Here is a 21,143-nt window from a genome sequence, read left to right on the forward strand (position 1 = left end):
TTTCTTGCCTCCGTGAAGCTTGCAGACACCGACGCAGAAGGGGCGGTGCTGAAACGCCCGTTCAGGTCGCCCCAAAACCGCTCACCGCGCCCCACGTGGAAACCGCGTGGGGCTGCTTCCGCTTCCAACCCCTGCCCCACCCCTTTCCCACGCGGCGCCTCCAAATGACGTCAGAAGCGGGCGACGCCGACGCCGGAAACAGCGTCCGCGCCTGCGCCCTGCGGGAACAGCGTCCCGGTGCTGGCCCCGGAGCGTGCTGGCCGAGGCGCCGCGAGGTTCCCGCTCTCGCTGCAACCGGGTCTCTGGCTTGAGGCGTCCCTGAGCCGAGGACCATGAACCGCAGCCGCCAGGTGACGTGCGTGGCTTGGGTCCGCTGCGGTGTGGCCAAAGAGACGCCAGACAAGGTGAGGCCTGGTGGCTCACAGGTAGAGGTGTCCTCGGTGAGCTGGGGAACCCGGACCCGGGAGACGCGGGCCTGGGCCGGCTGCTGTGACTGGGCGGGTGCAGTCGGTGTGGGCCAGGTTGTCGTGACTAGGCTGCGGCTCCGAGGACGTAGGGCGTCTGGGACTGCGCCTCCTCACGGTCCCTGCCCCCCAGGTAAGCTCTACCCTCAGATTCGCGCGCACCTGAGCCTCCTGGACTGGAAGGGGGCAGGTTGGTCCTCTGAGTCGGAACACACCCTCCCAAAAGCTTTCTTGACAACACCACAGCTTCAGCCACGCTCCAGTGCGTTTTCAGGATAAGGGGAGTCGGAAGCATGTGTGAAACTCCACTTTCTACTCCTGTGCTCGGCGTTCGGGGGAGTCTACAGGATGGAAGCTATGGTATAGAAATACTGGGGTGGAGACTACATGTCGTGAGGCTGAGAGAGTTTCTTGCAGTAATTCAAATGAGATGTCGAAGTGGCAGTGGGGATGAGAGGTAGACCTGACACAGGAAGGAAAAACCTGCAGGAGTCAGAGACTGGGTCTGGAGCAGAGGTGAAAATGACTTGTTATTCAGCAGGTACTTACTAGGTGCTTTCTGCGAGCCAGGCATTGTTCAGGGTCCTGGAGTAGGCATAAACAAAAGAAGTCCCTGCCTGTATGGAGTTGCCTGTGTGTAATATGTCAGTGGTAATAAGTGCTATGAAAGAAGGGAGGGGAGGGAAAGGGGGGGCTTGGTTTGAATGTAATTGGGCCAGTGATGGCAGGGATTAGAAAAGTGATAGAAATGTAAGTGGTTGGGATGTGAAATTAACAGTAACGAGGGATTGGAATAGCCTCAGTGGATGTGAATTCCTCAGGGCACTAGTTTCTCTGGTGTTTGGCTCAAAGTAGACACTCAGGGCACATGTCTAGAATAGGGACTGGAAATTATCTCATTCAAAATTATTGAGGGCGCCTTGGCCAGGTAGCTCAGTTGGTTTGAGCGTCATCTCAATACTCCAAGGTTGCAAGTCCGGTCCCAGGTCAGGGCACATACAAGAATCAACCAATGAATGCACAAGTAAGTGGCACAACAACAAAACACCAATGTTTGTCTCTCTCTCATCAATAACTTAAAAAAAGTTATTAAGGGAACTAACACTTGTTATTAAAAAGGGACATATATCCTTTCAGATACTAGAAGACTGATTTCCAAACATGTCCACAATTGTAACTACTTGGGGTACTTTGGAAAATACTGATGCCTGTGCCCTACTACCAAGTTTTGTGATTTAATTGGTCTGGAGTGTGGCCTGAAATCATTAAAAGATCCCCACATGATTCTAATGTGCAAACAAATTTGGTAACCATTGCTTGAAGAGTTTATAGAAAGAAGAGATTGAATTTATCTATAAAATACCAGAAAGGAAAACTCAGACCATTAAGAGGAATTAGAAAAATAAGTATTGTTTAATTAAATTTAAGAACCTTTAATTTCTGGAGCTATCCAGCAATGGAGTGTCAACCCTCAGGAGGATTTCCGTATTACTAGACGCTTTTTGGTGTAAACTGGGTGACTCATTCATTCATCATCTGTCATCAAGCATCCCTACCATGGACTGAGCACTGAACTATGTGCTTAAGCACACAGTGACAAGTCGGTTTCTGTCTTCGAGGAGCTTACAGTTAGTAGCGATGAGGGTGTTCTTACAGGTACTGAAGCATTGATTACGTGAGGAATGCCAACTTTGAAGTAGAGAATGACCTCAGTTTTGAGCAGGATGTACAAGTGGAGAGAGTTACAGGCAGTTGGGGGAATGGAACTGGAGTTTAGGGCTAGAGAAGGGAAAGTTTAGAGTAATCAGTTCAGAGGTGGTAGTTTTAGTCGAGAATGAATGAGCTTTGCAAGGAACTTAACAGCATGATGAGTGAATACTTGCAGATGATAACAGGGAAAACGAGCAGAGGACCAAGGCAAGGCTGGTTTGTTTAGGAATATCCGCAGGGAAATGGAGAGAAGGAGTGGGGATTAGAAGGAAATCAGGTGGGCTGCCGTAGAAGCCAGTCTGTATGAGTCAGTCCTTTTGGGAAAGACTGGGGAGAGAGTAGACTGAAGGTGATTTTTCTAAACAGCTTTAGGTGGGAAGGGATCTTAATTGTAAGAACCTGTGAAAACTCCAATTACGTTAACTTAGAGGGTCTGGATTGATGTTTGGTTACGTCTCTTAAAGTTATATTTTACATTAGTTTGCAAACTTCTTTTTAATTCACAGACTTACAGTGGTTTGTTTAACTATATCATAATGAAACGTCTGCTCTCTCGTAGGTAGAGCTTAGTAAAGACGAAGTAAAACGTCTCATTGCTGAAGCAAAGGAGAAATTGCGGTGAGCATGGGCACGGTGATGTTTGTGTAAAGTCGGGCGGGATGTGAATCTAAACGATGGCAAGAGCGCCATTTGGGCAACTTTCTTTCTTTCCTGGCATAGAGAGGAAGGTGGCAGTGATGAAGAGGAGACAGGCGATCCTTCAGAAGATGGCATGCATAGTGCACGTACCCAGGCACGACCAAGGGAGCCCCTGGAGGATGGTGACCCAGAGGATGATAGGGCACCGGATGACGATGAGCTGGCCGAGTACGATTTAGATAAATACGATGAGGAAGGCGACCCAGGTTAGAATTCACGCGCCTGTACTGGTATTTAATCGCAAACTCGGTATGTTAGATCAGTGAATTTCAACCTTTTTTATCTCATGGCACATAAACTGATACGAAAATTCTGCAGCACACCAAAAAAATAGGTTTAATTTTGATTCATTCACAGTGGACTGCTATTGTTGTGTTGGCTGTTGTCATTTTTTTATCTAAGGGGGGGAAGAGAGGTCAGTGCCCCTGACTAAATAGTCAGGTATTGCATGTTTTAAAAATGCTTGTAGCGGTCAAGCATGCCACAGCACACCAGTTGAAAATCGCTGCATTAGATCATGCTTCTAGTGCGCCAGAGCTTTACTTCAAGATTTTGCTGTTTTTTATGTCAGTCACATAATCTGGCTCAAGGCTTAGAAAGACAGCATGTTTCCTAAATTAATTTAGAAAATAAGCTCTAGCCCACCAATCTAAGATCTTTAAAGAAAAAAAAAAAATTAGTATTATATATTTTATTTTATTACAACTAGTGGGTATAGTAACCTATAGTGCATTCTTCTTTTATCTGCAACGAGAGAGGAATTATTGTCTCCGTTTTACAGAGGAGAAAACTGAGGCTTACAAAGATGAAATAACTGCAATGTCGCACACCTGGAGAATAAAGGGGCTAGGCTTCAACTTTATCTGTCTCTGAAGTCTTCATTCTTTTTAGTACATATGCTCCTCAGTCTATGAGAGGGCTACATCCTGATAAATCCATCATAAGCTGAAAATATTTTAATTCGAAATAATTTAATACACTTACTAAACATTATAGCTTAGCCTAGCTAGTTTCCAGTAAACATGTATCACTTTTTCACCCTCAGAAAGTTGAATAGTTGTAAGTCGAATCTTCTGAAGTTTGAGACTGACTATGCTTCAATAGATGCAGAGAATAGTTATTCCACTGGACTCAGTGGTGGTTGTCCTGCTAGGGCAGTGCCATGGGAATACAGAGAGAGGGCGAGAGGCCGACCTGAAGAGGCAGCATTCAAAGGCTCCTACCCTTCTCCACACTCTGCCGATGACTGTCTCTCCAGTAGAAATCCCTGTGTCTGTTGCCTGTCAGATGTTTACTAGTTCTGCCTCCTTAGAGCAGCTTCCCCTGACAATTAAGGGTATCTTCCTTTTCCTGAGTTTTATGTTACTTGGGGTCAGCTCTCTGTCACTCTTGCAGATATGCCATAGAATTCCATTAGTGAAAAAAGCATATAATAACCCCTTTCAGATTCATAAGGCAAATTACCATATTGGAGGTTCTGAGAAATCTTGCCATAAAGAAACCCACTTAACTTTGTGAAACCCATCATTTTTTAATTTTAATTGACCAGGTAACTCTTACTTTGTATTGATGTCTTTGTTTTAAGATAATTTCATTTCCAGGGCCTTACAGCCTCCTCTCTATAGCACTTTTAAATAAAGATTACAAGGAGCTAGAGAACCTGAGCAGAATTTAGATATCTTCTAAGGAAGTTTCACACTTTAATTCTTTTATTGGAAGATTATGAATTCCAAGACTATCAAGTGTGCATTCCAATGCCAAATATAAATGGCTTTTAAACTCCTGTTTATTATTATCCACTATTTCCTTTTCCAACTATGGAGGCTCCAGAGCTAGTTATGAAAAGAGGTGGGATCTAAGTCTAAAAATAGAATGCCTCAGAAAAAATGCTTTTGTCAAAATGACTGTTGTGTTCATTTCAGTTTATGAATTCTTACAGATACTGAAACTCTTGGTGAATCTCTCCTGGGTCTTACAGTCTATGGGAGTAATGACCAAGATCCTTATGTTACTCTGAAAGATACGGTAAATATTCATGTGGCTTTTCTAATTATGCTTCTTCAGAGTTTGAAAAACCTCACTGAGTATCCGCTTCTAGTCAGTGACTTTTCTCTCTCCACTTAGGAGCAATATGAACGTGAAGATTTCTTAATTAAGCCCAGTGACAATCTCATAGTTTGTGGCAGAGCTGAACAGGACCAGTGCAATTTAGAGGTACATGGTGAGTGAAATACAGCCCTTACCAAAGATTCTAGTCTATTTTAGGGATATTAAAATAGTAACCATAAAGCTGCTATTATGAATGGTTAGGCATCAGATCCTACCCTCTCGTGGAAGTTTGTTACATGGTTGAATTCTGCACAACCCACAGATTTCCTGGTTATTGTGCCTTGACACTTGTAGCCCATGTCACTTTGCTATCTTACTTAACTTATGGAAACAGGTCTCCTGGAAGGTTCTAACAAGGGTTTTTAATCTTTCACTTAAACATTTTTGTTAGTTTCTCACTTTTTCCCTCCATTGGAGAAAACCTGGATGTAAAGCTATACAGAAACACAAGGGAAAAATACAATCCCATCACCCACGGGTAACTGGTTCCCCTGGCTTTTTACTCCAGTCTCCTTTCTAGCTGCTTTTCTCTATGTGGCAAAGAGTATACTCAACAGACATGTTTTTATCCTGCTCTTTTTTTTTCCCCCAGAGTCATTTCAGATGTTTCTCTTTTTGCAATACATTTTATTTTCTTCATAAAAATCCTACTCAGAAGCCTACATTTCCCTTCAGGAACCAGAACATCTTGGTCACATTCCCAGGACAGGGAATGTTTTTCTTTTTTACTTGAATTTTTAAGTCACATATTTTAATATTGATATTAATCAACAGACATTAACTGAGTGACTGTTTTCTTGCCCTTTTGTTTCTCTGTGCACACATCCTCAGACAGATCCATCCTTGCCCAGATACTCTCCTTCCCCAGCTATGTTCTGTTCATCTGTCTTAAAATTTTGAAGCTTCAGCAAGATTATTAGGCTAAGGCCTGTTGGAAGAAGCAGTTGTGCAGTCATTAGGTTGAATTTCTGTAACTCTTCACAGTCTTTAAGGCAGCCTTGAGGAAGTCTATTGAGTAGGCTGTTTTTATCCCGTGTTCCATCATGATCTATTTATAAAATTAAAACAGCTTTAAATTGCAGCTATTTCAGCGTGAAATCATTCTCCTAATTATCTTCAAACTTCTTACATACATTTCACATGAAGACCATGTTGGTGAAATTTTTAAAAGATCAATTCTAACTTTAAAAGAATGAAAACTATTACAGTTTATCATCACTGACTTTTATACATTCTCATGTGAGAACTTATTGTGGTCGTTCCTTTGAATTTAGTGAGTATCAGAGAGGAATCTAGAAATTAAAGTAAAGCAATTGTTTTCCTACTTAATTCTAAGTTAGGTTGTTAAAGGTATATTTTATTTGGATTTGGTGTGAAACCCCAAATTATCCAGCAGTGTCTATTCAAGAATATTTTCAAAACTGCATTCTAAAGCCTATCTGAATGTTGATCTGATATGGTTAAAATTAGGAGATTATTTTAAAGCATCATTATCATTTTTATTTAAAATGTAATCGGAAACCCTAGCTGGTTTGGCTCAGAGCGTCAGCAATGCAAAAAATATCCTCAGGTAAGGATTAAAAAAAAAAAAAAGTAGGCTGAATACATTGTTCATAGCTGAGGTTCCTACTTGCGTCAAAGCCAGAGATACAGTATTAACATTTCTTCTAACAAAAAGCATGTTTTGGGGAAATTTCTGATTATTTGGGTTCTAGTTTATCAGTATTTCATTATGTAATTTTTAAATGACTTCTTAGTCATTGAGTTTAACAGTGTTTTTGCTCCTTGACATAATTGTGAATGAAGGAGCTAAGTCTTACAGTTGCCATATGCCCAAAAAGTGTTCTCAAGAGCTTCATTTACATTGTTGGTCTTCATAATTTTTTTTTTCAATATTAAAGAAGTAATTTTGCCAAGCATTTAGATTTCTAAATATGAGTTATTTCTCTTCAGTCCTGTTTTTAATTTGTTCTTCTTGACTTAAAACCAGATAGACCTTTAAAAGATAAAATAATAATTACAGTCGTGCTCTGCTTAATGAGGGGGATACATCCTGAGAAATACATCATTAGGGGGTTTTGTGGTTGTGCACTTCATAAACCCCGGTGGTGTTGCCTACCACACACCTAGGCCCTATGGGACAGCCTGTTGCTCCTGGGCTGCAAGCCTGTACGGCATGTTACTGAACAGAACAACATGAGATACATCAAGCGCAAGAGGAGATGCTATTAAGAGACGCAGTAAACACGTGCTATGAGGCTGCTGCTGGATTAACACAGCTGACTATTTTACAGCAGAGTTTTTTTTAATAAATAGAAAGTACATGCTAAAGTAATGATAAAAAGTATAGTATGGTAAGTACATAAGCCAGTAGCATAGTCATTTATTATCGTCAAGTATGTACATTACTGTACATAACGTATGTGCTGTATTTTTATGCTGGCAGTGCAGGTTTGTTTACACCAGTGTCACCACAGACATGTGAGTAATGGGTTGCACTGCAGCGAGTGACAGTTACCACGTCACTAGGCAATAGGAAGTTTTCAGCTCCATTATAACCTTATGGGACCACCGGCGAACCTGGCCTGTTGCTGGCTGAAATGTCGTTCTGTGGCGCATGGCTGTGCTCCTTATGGAGACTATGAGGGATTATTTTCTGTAATGGGTGAACCAGGAGGTGGGAGCATTTCAGCCCGTGAGCATGCAGGTGGCGTGTTCAGGCAGGTGTCAGTTCTCTGTCAGTGTTCTTGTTCCCATTTGGGCCACACCAGGTGATGGCAATATATAGACATGCAGATATTTCGTCTAGCAGTAACAACTCGGGAACATCCTTTAATGTCATCAAATGTGTCTCCTTTTAAGCATGTGGCACCTGCAGGTTTAGTATGGAGAGTGTGTTCTTTTGAGTGGGATGTAATTTCTTATTCTGATGTGGTAAAGTCTCTTTTCCCAATCTTTGCAGTTTATAATCAAGAAGAAGAGTCTTTCTATGTACACCATGATATACTGCTGTCTGCATACCCTCTGAGCGTGGAGTGGCTGAATTTCGATCCTAGCCCGGACAATTCCACCGGTAATTAGAAAACTTAGATTGCAGAATGGTTCCTAGTCCTGTGTGTGTTTCCTAGCCGCATAAATTAGGTATCTGTATGACGGTTTGCAGAATTATTGATGTTTTTTGAAGTTAATATTATAAAGTTGTACTAATGTAATTTTTTTTTTTTTTTAATATATCTTTGTTGATTTCAGAGAGAGGAAAGGAGAGGGAGAGAGAGAGATAGAAACATCAATGATGAGAGAGTCATTGATCTGCTGCCTCCTGCACGCCCCCGACTGGGGATCGAGCCCGCAACCCAGGCATGTACCCTGACCGGGAATCAAACCCCCAATCTCCTGGATCCTAGGTCATGCTCAACCGCTGAGCCACGCCCAGCCGGGCCTAATGTAATTCTTAAAACACAATCACATAATTGTTTTGGGTTGTGTGTCTCTACACTTTAGACAGGCAGAAGAACAGGGCCTGAAAGCATTTTGGGCTGCAGAACTGTGGGATGGTCTCATTAAAAAAGCCCAGTATAAATTGGCATGATGTGTCTGATGTTCTCGGCTAGAGTTTAGGGCCAAGACCCTTTTCAGGAAACACCAACTAAAACCAAAATGAAGAGAGAATTAGGTTCTTATGTTAGACTTTTTAGCCAAAGCTGCACACTACTGGTTGCCTCATCCTATTTCTTAATAAGGGTAAAGTCTGATAATACTCATAACCTTACATCTCATTTGCAAAGCTGTTCACATTCCTGACCTGATCAGATCCGCATCCACACAACAGCCCCTGAAGGCAGGAGGGGTTTTTGTTCTCATTAGCTAAGTGAGGACCCTGGAACCAAGAGACTGAGCCCTTGTTACTCTGAGCCTTTGTGGCCCAAGAACTTAGCAGCACAGCATTGGCATCATCTGGGAGCTGGTTAGAAATGCAAAGGTGAGGCCCATCCAAGACCTCCTGCATAGAATCTGCATTTTAACAACATTCAGAGGATGTGTATGCAAATAAAAGAGAAATTGCTCTAAGCTGCTGCTTAATTACAGTGTTGTGTATTTCATTAGAAGTTTGTGTGTTTTTTACTTTGACTCATCCTTAACCAAGTATTTACTGATCACATACTATGTACAAGGCTTTAGTGCTAGAAAGAAGCAGTTTTGAAGTCATCGCTACATCATTGCCTCCTGTAGGAAATTACATTGCTGTGGGGAACATGACCCCCGTTATCGAAGTGTGGGACCTGGATATAGTGGACTCTTTAGAGCCCGTCTTCAGCCTCGGAAGTAAGCTGTCAAAGAAGAAGAAGAAAGGAAAGAAGGTAAGCGGTTACCAGGTACTTAAACTAGTGACAGGACAGTTTCCCGGGGCTGGGGGAAGGGACAGGATCAGGCACTTTCAATTGGACACTTCTGCTGGAACAGGCCAGAATTGTGAAGTTACAGCAGTTTCTAGTTTCAAAAAGCTCATCAAAGGAAAAATTGTTCTCTGCATAAAACCTGTTAACACATTCGTCCTTACACAAAACAGTTTACTCTCGGGTTGATTTCCTTTATAGTGACGATTCACACGAATATGCTAGTTTTGAACTTAAAATTTTTCTTTTTAGCCTTTAGTATGTTGAATTCTAAATATCCATGTATTAATTCCTGTGGCTTTTAAACTGTTCAGTTTTGGGGAGGGAGGTTGATATTTGTAGAATTACATCATGTAGATTAAGAACCACTACAGTTTCTTCTCTAAAGTAGCGTGGAGACAAGGGGTTTCCTTTTCTTAGTCTTCAGTTCTGCTTAAGGTCAATAATAATCTTAAGAATCTTTCAAATTAACATCAACTTTATTTTGGGGAGATTTTGGTACAAAAAGTAATTAAATTAAATAATAATTACAGAGTTCCTCAGCAGAGGGGCACACCGATGCTGTCTTGGACCTTTCTTGGAATAAGCTGATCAGGTAAAAAGAATTCCAGTTGAAGATTTATTAAAGGCTGTAACCATTGTGGTTCAGCCTCCTGCCTACGTAGCGTGTTGCAGGTCTTTGTGTGCCTGTCTGTCTTGTCTTTTCCTGCAGTACACACTGCTTAAAGGCAGGAGCTGTGCTGTGTCCTTGCACCCCTGCACCCCTGCCAGCCCTTCCCATAATAGGTGTTCATCACAAAGTTGGTGAGCGAGGGCCGTCCCCCTACACCACTGGGAAGGAAGCATGTGCTGCATAGAATTGTGTTTTCACAGAACATTTTCCTCTCTCCATTTAATTTTCACAAAAATCTCATCCGTATGTTTTTAAAATATAATTTAATTGTGGTAAAATAGACGTAACCTAAAATGTGCCATTCCAGAACTTTTCTCATCTTCCGAAACTGAGCCTGTACACCTATTACTCAGTAACTCCCATTCTCTGCTCCCCCGAGGTCCTCGTAACCGCCATTCTATTTTTTGTCTCTGAGTTGACTCCTCCAGGTACCTCATCGTTCAGTAGCTGTCCTCCTGTGTCTGGCTTATTTCACCTAGCACAAGGCTCATCCATGTTGTAGCACATGCAGGATCCCCTTCCTTTCTGAGGCTGAATGACATTCCACTCTGTACATACCATATTCTGTGTACCCATCTGTCAGTGGACACGAGTTGCTTCCAAGTGTTGGCTGCTGTGAGTAACGCTGCTGCTGTTCACACATGTGAACAGGGTACAGGGACTTGTTAGAGGCTCTGTTCTCGGTTTGTCCGAGTAAATGTATCCAAAAGTGAAATTGCTGGATCACAGGTCATTCTGTTTTCACCTTTTTAAGGAACCGCTGTCCTATTTCTGTAGCAGGTGCAGCGTGTTGTATTCTCATGTGGGTCCCATTTCCACACTCTTGCTAACACCGGTTACTTTGTTTTTGTTTAGCCAGCCTCATGGTTGTCAGGTGGTATCTCACTGTAGTTTTGACTTGTATTTCCTTAATGATTAGTGATGTTGCCCATCTTTTCAAGTGCTTATTGGCCATTTGAATATCTTCTTTGGAAAAATAGCAATTGAATCCTTCGCCCATTTTAAATTGGGTTGTTTGGGTTATTACTGAGCTGTAGTTTTTTATGTATTCTGCATATTAATCCCTTACCAGATTTATGGTTTACAAATATTTTCCCCCATTCAGCGGGTTGCCTTTAACTCTGCTGATAGTGGTTTTTGCATAAAAGTTTAATTTTGATGTAGTCAGATTTATTTTTACCCTTGTTACCTGTGCTTTCAGTGTTATATCCAAGAAATCGTTGCGAGATTCATTGTCATGAAGCTTTTCCCCCGAGAGTATCTATTCAGACCCTTTGCTCATCTTCTGATTGTTTTACTTCTCTCTTTATTATTCGGTTGAAAGTGCTTTGTATATTCTAGATTAGCAATTTTCATTTGGTGTATAGCAAGAATTTTTAAAATATGCAATACCTGACTATTTAGTGAGGGGCACTGACCTCTTTTCCCTTAATTGTCAAATTAAAAAAAATGACAACAACCAAACAACAATAGCCATCCAGTGGGAGTGAATCAAAATTACACTTTTTTTTTTTTGTTGTCAGAATGGCAAAAAATATATTTTTCAGTGTGCTTCAGAATTTTAGTAGTTTACGCATGCCTCGACATGAAAAAGGTTTATAATCGCTGTTATACATAGAAGTCATTTATCAGATACATGATTTAAATATATTTTCTTCTATTCTTTGGGTTGTCTTTTCACTTTTTTTTCTTTTAATATGTTTTTATTGATTTCAGAGAGAGAGGGAAGGAGGGAGAGAGAAACATCAACGATGGGAGAGAGTCATTGATCGGCTGCCTCCTGCAGGCCCCCTTCTGGGGATGGAGCCTGAAACCTCAGCATGTGCCCCGACCAGGAATTGAACCGTGACCTCCTGGTTCATGGGTTGACACTCAACCACTGACCCACATCAGCTGGGCTCTTTTCACTTCCTTGGTGGTATCATTCGCAGCACAAAGTTTTTCATGTTGAGGTCCAATTTCTTTTGTTTATACTTTTGGTGTCATTGCGTAACCCTAGGTTATGAAGATTTATACCTGTTTTCTTCTGAGAGTTTTAGTTTTAGCTCTTACATTTAGTAGGTCTGTGATCTATTTTGAATTACTTTTTGTGTATAGTGTGAATCATTTTTTTAATTGATTTTACAGAGAGAGGAAGGGGGAGAGAGAGAAACATCGATTTGTTGTTCCACTTGTTTATGCATCACTGGTTGATTCTTGTATGTACCCTGACTGGGATTGAACCCGCAACCTTGGCGTATCCGGATGACGCTCTAACCAGCTTCGCTGCCGGGCCAGGGCTGTAATGTCATTCTTTGCAGGAAGCTGTCCATTTCTGAGCGCTTCATCCTGGTCTGGGAATCTGATGCCAGTACCACATCATTATGATTACTATAGCTTTCAGTCAGTTTTGAAATCAGAAACTGATTTTATCCAGCTTTGCTCTTCCCTTTCAATATTATTTCGGCTATTAACTGTCTTTTATAGTTCTAATATATGTCTTGAATTTCTTTTAAGTTTATTCCTAAGTATTTTATTCTTTTTCATGCTATTATAAGTGAAATTCTTACATTTAATGCTCTCGATCTTGAAAAGAATACCTGATTTGTTTCCTCCCTTTCTCAGAAATGTGCTGGCAAGTGCATCAGCTGACAACACGGTGATTCTGTGGGATATGTCTTTGGGGAAACCAGCGGCTAGCCTTGCTGTGCACACAGATAAGGTATGATGACTTAGTGGATAAAAGGGATTCTAAAAAATCTGAGACAAATACTGGCTACAAGTAATCCCAAATATTTGTAAATGACTTTTTGTGAGTTACAGACTGTTTTAACGTGCTAGCTCATTGAATCTGCACAAAGGCCTGTGTAACAGTTATAATTACCCATCTCAGAGATGCAAAAATGGGTGCAGAAAGATGCAATGACTAGGAACATTCCTGCTTTGTAAGATGTTTGCAGAGGCTCCTAAAATGCACCCTGTGGGGCTTCCGCAGCATGTAGAGCTGCCCGGATATGTTTGACCACACCCCTCTTTTCTTCTGAATGTATTTTAACATTTGCGGGACATATGTATTATGCCAAACACAATTTGGGGAATGCTGTATTACATCTTAAGTGTCAGCCTTTATATGGAAATATGCTTTGTCCTTTTGATCATGCAGTGCATTTATGTTTCTTTAAATACTACTAAATTTCAAAGAGAAAAATTTATAAGAGCACTGCCAGATTGATTCTCACCAAGTATTAGGCAGTTTTACCAAAACTGAGCAGACCAATTCATTTGTTTCTTCCCTTTAGGTCCAGACTCTGCAGTTTCATCCATTTGAAGCACAGACTCTGATTTCTGGATCATACGATAAGTAAGAAAGCGTTGCATTCCAGCAGTTACTGCTACTGTTTTTACCCTCTTGAGCTGATTCAGAAAGCACCACTGAATGCTCCGAGAGAATGTGCTGCTGAGGCACCTGTGTGTTTGTTAGTAATACTTATGTCCTTTCCAAGTCCAGCTCTTTCAGTCTGCAAGGGAATGTGGTTCTGTCATAATAATGTGGTTCCTGCCCGGCCGGGCGTGGCTCGGTGGTTGAGCATCGACCTGGGATCCAGGCGATCGGGGTTCGATTCCTGGTCAGGGCACATGCCTGGGTTGCAGGCTCGATCGGTGACTCTCTTATCATTGATGTTTCTATCTCTCTGTCTCCTTTCCTCTCTCTCAAATCAATTAAAAAAAAAAAAAAAAAAGTGGTTCCTAACTAGCAACTGCTTTGATTTTTAGAGGATTTGAGTTGGCAATTGCTGTGAAACAAGCCATCCCAGAATTCAGTGACTTGAAACAGTTAACATTTATTTCATATGCCTCTGCAAGGTTGAGCTAATCTGTTCCGCATTCAGTGGTAGCTCTGCTCATCTTGGTTTGTTTAGGCTGGGCTGGGGAGACTCTCCCTAGCCTGGGAACAGCAGGCTAGGTCATGGTGACGTCGAAAGCTCAGGCAGAGATGCCAAGGCCTCTTGAGAACTAGGCTCAGAACTAGTACACTTATGTCGTATTCTCTTGGCCAAACAGATGACATGGAGGGAGAAATGAACTGTGCCTTTATGGGAAGAACTCCCGCGTCACTGACTGGGGGCATGGCTGTAGGGAGAGGTGAAGAATTGGGCCCATTAGCCTACTACAGGGGAGTTTCCAGTCACGTGTGCTGCTTTTCAGAGATTGGGTCTGGAGATGGGAAAGATAGATAGTACAGACAGAAACCCAGTTTTATTGTAATTCCTTGTCCTTTTGAAGAGTGATATGTTTACATTTTTAGTTGGGATTCATGCAAAATTAGAAAAATCTCCATTGGTTCCCCCAACCCAGTAACCTCGAAGAGAGTAAGAAAACATGGGTTATCTGGCTCTGAGCACTACTGGGGAAGGGAAAGTTAGAAATTGTCCTGGTCTTTTGGAAATAGAGACAATTCATCTTGTAAGTGGAGGATTTGACCTGGAGAAGGTCAAGGTCACTATGACATCCAGAGCCACCAATCCCTTCAAGTGACAAAGTCTACCAGTTAGTAAAAACCAACTCCTCTTTTCTATTTTATTTTGGAACCTCAAATTAGGCTTTAAATAATTGAATCCTGAGTGTTTTATTACCATTTCATTAAAAATAAACTTAAAACATATAGGAGAACCAGAACTCTGGAAACCCTAACTTTGCCTTTACGTGCACAGGTCAGTGGCTTTGTATGATTGCCGAAGTCCAGATGAAGGCCATCGAATGTGGCGATTCAGCGGGCAGATTGAGAGAGTGACTTGGAATCACTTTTCACCTTGTCATTTTTTGGTAAGACTGTGCATATTACCGTTTTGCTTATCCAGGTTACCAGTACTTATTTCCTTCAGTTCCGTTGTAGGGAGACTCTGAAAAGCGTGAAGTATCTGGATGTTAGGGTAAAAGAAATAAGGTGTTTTTAACAAGACAACAATGAATGGATCAGCCACAAAAAATAGTAAACGTAAATAATTTTGCTAATTTCCAGCCATTTCAAAGTGTGCCACATTTTATAGTTTTTAAATACTTAACATGGCTAATATTCTTTTAATGGTTTTCCAACTTTAAGTCCTAGTACTTGAATGGAACTCTAGTAATGAGAATGCTAACCTATTTAATTAATATAGCACTGTCTCCCAGACAGGAAAAAGGTGTTAAGATCTTTCTGTAAACACCCTGTGTCTGTAGGATGACAGTTGTCTATGTAGCAGCCAAAGATTCCATTGACATTTTATCCATGGAGAGATGAAATCCCAGCTTTCATCCAGAAGGGAAGAGTAATTAAAGAAATTGTGATACATCCACATATTTCCTAATTTTCTGAAGGTAAATAAATATGTAGGGCTTTTTAAATGAGGGAAAGAGTTCTTTATAAAACAGCTTTCTTAAAATATGTGCACAATTATAATAAGGTTCCTGAAATGATGATTGAGAAGTCAGTCCCAGCTCTGTGCATAGAGGCGCACAGTTCCCAGCTGAGCTACCCTGCGCCAGATGGGGGTGAAGGCCCAGTTCTGAGTGCTGTGTTGTACTTTGGCTCTCAGCAGTCAAGCACACACACTCCTGAGGTTATCTGCTAGCAGATGGTCTTGGGTACTCAAATCACAAATGCTTAGGGAAATGGGAAGTGATCAAAATAAAACGGTTTAGTCTCCAAGGATGAGACGGCCTTCCTGGTTCTGCCCCCATCCACAGATACCTTCAAGGCCACATCAGTTGTCCTTTTTCTCTCCCTTCTCCGTATTGGCTGTTGGTCTTGGCCTGTACAGGGCTCAGCTCTCCCCCCACCCTTGACTAGGTCTGTTCTTAACTCCTTTGTTTCTCCTCCCTGACGTGTAAGTGTAACCACTGTAATCTGCCTCATGCTTGTGTCATTGGCGCGCCCCACCGGAGTATCGGCAGCATCCGTCATGCCTTTCTTCAGAAGCCCAATTTCCTTGGCTTCCCCGACATTCTTGTCATTCCCTCCCCGATTCTTCTGTGAGCTCCGCCTCACCCTGTATTTTAGTGGCCACACTCTCCAGGCCTCCGTCCTCAACACACTGGTCTGTTAATTCTACATTCCCAGGGCGTGTCCCTCTGTTCTCATGGATGTTATTTCCACTTCTGCACTGCCACCTCTCTAACCCTAGTCCATACCACTCCCATAGTTTCCCACTCAAACCCAGCTGCCTAATGGATATTTCAGCTGAATTAGTCCATTTAAGAGTGAACTCAGCTTATCCACAAGCAGATTCTTTCTGTCCACGTTAATTTTCAGTAAGCTCCTCGGGTAAGTCAGGTATATAGCTGACTGTAATTTATACTGTTTACCCACTGTTTAATTTTGTTGGCATATAGCACAATCTTGCCATCTTTTACTCTTTCCAGGCCAGTACAGATGACGGCTTTGTATATAATTTGGATGCACGTTCAGATAAGCCAATTTTTACACTTAATGCACACAATGATGAAATCTCTGGTGAGCAAGAATAGTATGTTTCATTTCTATTAAATTATAATGAAGTAAATCTGTATTTTAGAGTCACAGTTTCTGAACTAATCTTCCCTTAGGTCTTGATCTCAGCAGTCAAATCAAGGGTTGTCTCGTGACGGCATCAGCAGACAAATATGTGAAGATCTGGGACATATTAGGAGATAGGCCGAGTCTGGTTCACTCCAGGGACATGAAAATGGTAAGGCTCTCCTGGGCATCTTTGTTTTCTGTTTCTGACCTGTACTGTTTGTCACTCTCCAGGAATCACTGCATTAAATATGGATTTGTTGGGAAAGTTAATTTTGAGCTTAGCCAGATTTGGTGAGAATTTATGACATAGGGTAGTTTGAGGGGAAGTCAGTGACTATCTGGTTCCTTTTCCAACTCACATGATTAACAGTTACTTGGTAAGAACAAGGCATGTAGGGAGACGGTTTTCTAGGACATAGGTGGAATAGCCACATTTTTTTCACCCTAAAGTCTGTACCATCCCAGGAAATCTTGAGCCTTTAGGGCACCACAGCTTTTGGGGTCAGTCTATCACCTCTTTGCATAACTAGTTCTAACTACACTGAAATTAAATACTATATAGTGGCAAAAATTAGAAATAATTCAGCAATTATTTATTGTACACCTACTGTGTGCAAGGCACTGAGTTATATAAATTAAATTGCAGACATAGAACACTGTGCTATTTAAAATTGAATATATGTAAGTATATGTGCATGTAAATATTTGTGGAAAGGTAGGTTACAGAAGCAATTTTATAGTACCGTTCATGCTCATATTTAAATGCTTAACTGCTTAAATGAGTAAATCTGGAAGACCCTGTCCCAAAACATGAACAGTGATTATCTCACTGAGTAGTTTTTATACTTTTTCTTGTTTATATGTTCTATAATACCTCTGGTATCATCACCATCATTGCTTAAAAGAAGAATTAAAAATACTTAGATTAGATTAGGAAATCTGTAATAGACTGTTGATAATGGATATGAGAGACCTGAGTGGTCACAAGCATACATACGTCCTCACAGAATGTCCACCATGCTGAACTCGTCTGGCTTCCTAGTGTACTATTATTTCCAACGTGACTGTGAACTACCTTTGTAGGAGGCTTAAAAAAGATACTGGTGAGTTGGTTTTGAGTAACCTTTCAAATCATAGGTTCTTGTAGACAGGACTAGGAATCTAGATTAGGGTCTCTATAAAAGATTGACATCACTGACTTTCTATTCTCTCCTCCCAAGGGAGTTCTCTTCTGTTCTGCCTGTTGCCCTGATCTGCCATTTATTTATGCCTTTGGAGGTCAGAGAGAAGGGCTTCGGATCTGGGATATAAGCACAGTCTCTTCAGGTAAGAATCTTAATCGCCTGCTTTTTCTGAATACTTCTCTTAACATCTAACAGAATGTGTGGCTTGAATATATTAGGTAGATAGCAAAGGTAGATCCCTTGTTCATCCTATAGTGTAGTCTGCTTAGGAAATAGGATCAAATGTAATTTGGAAATGTTTGATAATTTTGTCTTTTTACTTTAAATGGTTATTTAAAAATAGTATCTTGCCCTGACTGGTGTGGCTCAGTTGGTTGGGTGCTGTCCTGTGTACCAGAAGGTTGCCGGTTTGATTCCTGGTCAGGGCACATGCCCAGGCTGTGGGCTCGATCCCCGGTAAGGGGCATGCAGGAGGCAGCAATCGATGTTTCCCTCTTGTCCACTCTCCCTAAAAATCTATAATATACATGTCATCATTCTAACAAAACTTGAATTTTAAAATTGAAAGATCTTAATGGGAAAGCTGGAAGGAAATGTAGCATGGTCTCAAAGAATGACCCTCCCCTTTCCAGTAGCCCCTCTCCTTACGAGGCTACTCCCCTCCCTTCCTGAGAGCCTGTCTGCTTATTTATTACTTTGAGGTAGTCTGGTTTGTCCTGTAAACATGGAGCCCACTATCTGACTCCTGAATCTTCCCAACATGTAGAAAAGGGTCCTGAATTCAAAGAGTCCTGTGTATATATGATACAAAGACAGGTGAAAAGAAGAAAATAGGAAACTCTCAGAAGTAGAATAATGGAAGGATAGAGCTCCTGTTATAAGGGATGGGACATCTGTTACCAAGGTGGATTATTAGATAAATCCAGGACAAGTAAAAGAGAATATGAAAAAAAGTAGTCATTTAAAAACATGATTAACCTCATTCAGAACATTACCTTGAACTTCTGAGTTGGTTACTTTCCTATTTACTAAGTGTTAATATTTTCATAAAATTTCCACTGTAGGGTAGAGAAACTTACTGCTCACATTTTAGTCTCTTTATATTATAGTCCTTTAATTTTCTGATCTGGTAATTTCTTAATTCTCTATTTGTGTTTTAGTAAATGAAGCATTTGGAAGACGAGAGAGGCTTGTTCTTGGTAACACAAGAAATTCATCTATTAGTGGCCCTTTTGGGAGCAGGAGCTCAGACACACCAATGGAATCTTAATGAGGATCATACAATTTCCTGTTTCTTTGACCTTAACTTGGACTTTTAAAAAGCTGGCCTGAAAATGTTCCATGTGTAGCGACAGAAACAAAAATCATTTCCTACTACCTGAGGTTCCTCTCTGTAGCTGTGGTGGCAGCAAAACAGGGCCAGTCTTCATGCTTGCCGTTCGAGCATTTAGTGTGTAAGTCTCCTTGGAAAGGGTAATAAAACAGGTTTTTAAAAAATAATTCCTTAAATATGCCATCTGTTGCAGGTAATCTAAATTTGTAAAATAGTAATTTATATAATCCTTAAAAAGAAGACAATCCTGTAATCTTAACAGATGGGTAAACCCAGGCCAGAAGGGTTGTGGTTTGACCAAGATTGCAGAGTAGGCCATAAACAGAAGCAGGTGCCCCAGGGAGCACACCTTCCAAACTGTTCTCCAGTTAATGCTCATGACTTAGACGTGTTCTTAGTGCTACTGTTCGGTAACAGTTAAAAGTGGCAGGCCATTCAGTGTTATCAAAGAAAAGAGACATTCCATAATGATAAAGGTGTCAATCCAACAAGAGGATATAACATTCATAAATTTTATGCCCCCAACATAGAAGCGCATAAATACATAAAGCAAATGTTAACAGACCTAAGGGGAGAAACAGCAATATAATAACAGGAGGGGACTTTAATATTCCACTTTAACCAATGGATAGATCCTTCAGACAGAAAAATCAATAAACAGTGGCCTTAAACTAACTCGTTAGAGCAGGTGGACCTGCCATATACAGAACATTCCATCCAAAAGAACAGAACGTTCTTCCAGGGCGCACACAAAAAATTATTCATGATAGGTCATGTTACACCACAAAACACGTCTTTAATGTATTTTAGTTTTTCTTTTTTCCCCCCTTTCCCTCTGCCTAACAGACACAAGCCTAGGTCAGAGAACCAGGGAATTATCCTTGACTACACTAAAATAATGTCTTCCCTCTTGTAGCCATGAGGCTAATACAGTGACACACCAGGAGAGTCTGGTCCCACAGGTTACTGATTTACAACACAAGCTGAATTCGTAGCTTCAGCAGATTTCTTGGGGGGGAAATTGTATTTTGGGGGAAAGAGTGCAAACTCAAAAAGTGGAAGAGTGATGTATGAGGAGATTCCAAGTACCCAAAAGATTTCCCTCATCAACAAAATGAGCTCCTTTATATAATAAGAGTGTTTCTTTCCTGAAAACCCTGTATTGACCACATTGATATAAAATTCCAATTCTCTTCATTTACAACTCCTACCACCTCTTACTGCCTCTGACCTATGACTAAACCAAATTGTAATTTGCCTCAAATTGTAATTCCAAAGTCAAACTGCGTGAAAGAAGACTTGCATATTAACAGAACTGCAAGAATCTCCTAACACTTGAGAATACAGGGTGTCCCAAAAAAATGTATACACAGTTTGAATAATAATTAATTCCAATAGGTTAAATCTGAAAAGAAACATCAATTGAGCTATCAGCTGTTAAAGTGTGTATACATTTTTTGGGACACCCTGTGTCAAAAAGATTCTGAGGATGCTACACCAGGAGAGGAGGAACAGTTTAGGTCAGCTGAATTTATTGATATGGGCACATTTTATTGCATGTGTTCACAGGTGATCTAACCCATGTTTCAGCCATGAGTGCCAAGTACAATTCTGCGTCCCATCTCTAACAATAGCTGAATTCTCGCTACCATGAAACCCAGCAAGGCCAGATAACTCGATAGACAAATGCCCTCAAGCTAGTTTAAGCAAAAGGAATTTATAAAGCAGTATAGACAGTTCACAGAATCACTAAAAAGGCTTGAAATAGAGTCTAGGCTGAATTCTAGGAATGACTCCCAGTCCTGTACCACAGAAGTGAGCCTGCAATGTGCAGCTGCTGCTCCTATGATCAGGAAGCTCCCAGCCACGTCGGAAAGCATCCACCACAACCATCAGCTCCAAATCTACATCACCCTTGGTGAGATCCACACCAGCATAATAAAAAGCCCGGGTCCTGCGTGTCTCTCCACATAACTCACTTCCGAGTCAAACTCTCACCCAGCAGCATCTGGTCAGAGGAACCTGGGTTTTGTATGGAATCTTAGCTCTAAAGGAGGCTG

General features: G+C 41.2%; 2 protein-coding genes across 2 annotated transcripts in view; one reads left to right on the top strand and one right to left on the bottom strand.

Moving 5' to 3' along the window:
• The first annotated feature begins 233 nt into the window (after nucleotides 1-233).
• Nucleotides 234-20,466, top strand: PWP1 (PWP1 homolog, endonuclein). Its single transcript, XM_016223023.2, has 15 exons — nucleotides 234-404; nucleotides 2,734-2,792; nucleotides 2,895-3,079; nucleotides 4,813-4,898; nucleotides 4,998-5,094; nucleotides 7,945-8,055; nucleotides 9,213-9,340; nucleotides 9,910-9,971; nucleotides 12,654-12,750; nucleotides 13,328-13,389; nucleotides 14,741-14,852; nucleotides 16,431-16,521; nucleotides 16,614-16,735; nucleotides 17,787-17,892; nucleotides 18,911-20,466. Exons 1-15 carry the CDS (start codon nucleotides 333-335, stop codon nucleotides 19,018-19,020), a joined length of 1,500 nt encoding a protein of 499 aa, XP_016078509.1. The 5' UTR covers nucleotides 234-332; the 3' UTR covers nucleotides 19,021-20,466.
• The window catches only part of PRDM4 (PR/SET domain 4), a 28,408-nt gene continuing 23,694 nt past the window's right edge, over nucleotides 16,430-21,143 (bottom strand). Inside the window, exon 14 of the mRNA XM_016223013.2 lies at nucleotides 16,430-19,213. The gene's annotated coding sequence lies outside the window, so the exon portion shown is untranslated. The remainder of the gene's footprint in view (nucleotides 19,214-21,143) is intronic.

This window comes from Miniopterus natalensis, chromosome 2 (genome assembly GCF_054644295.1).
Source record: "Miniopterus natalensis isolate mMinNat1 chromosome 2, mMinNat1.hap1, whole genome shotgun sequence".
NCBI lineage: Eukaryota > Metazoa > Chordata > Mammalia > Chiroptera > Miniopteridae > Miniopterus > Miniopterus natalensis.

Bases quoted from the DNA above. Each gene is read 5' to 3' on its own strand.
- PWP1 (XM_016223023.2), top strand. From the start codon at position 333: ATGAACCGCAGCCGCCAGGTGACGTGCGTGGCTTGGGTCCGCTGCGGT. The intron at 4,899-4,997 runs GTAAATATTCAT...CTCTCCACTTAG, and splicing joins ATGTTACTCTGAAAGATACG to GAGCAATATGAACGTGAAGA. The intron at 9,972-12,653 runs GTAAAAAGAATT...TCCCTTTCTCAG, and splicing joins TCTTGGAATAAGCTGATCAG to AAATGTGCTGGCAAGTGCAT.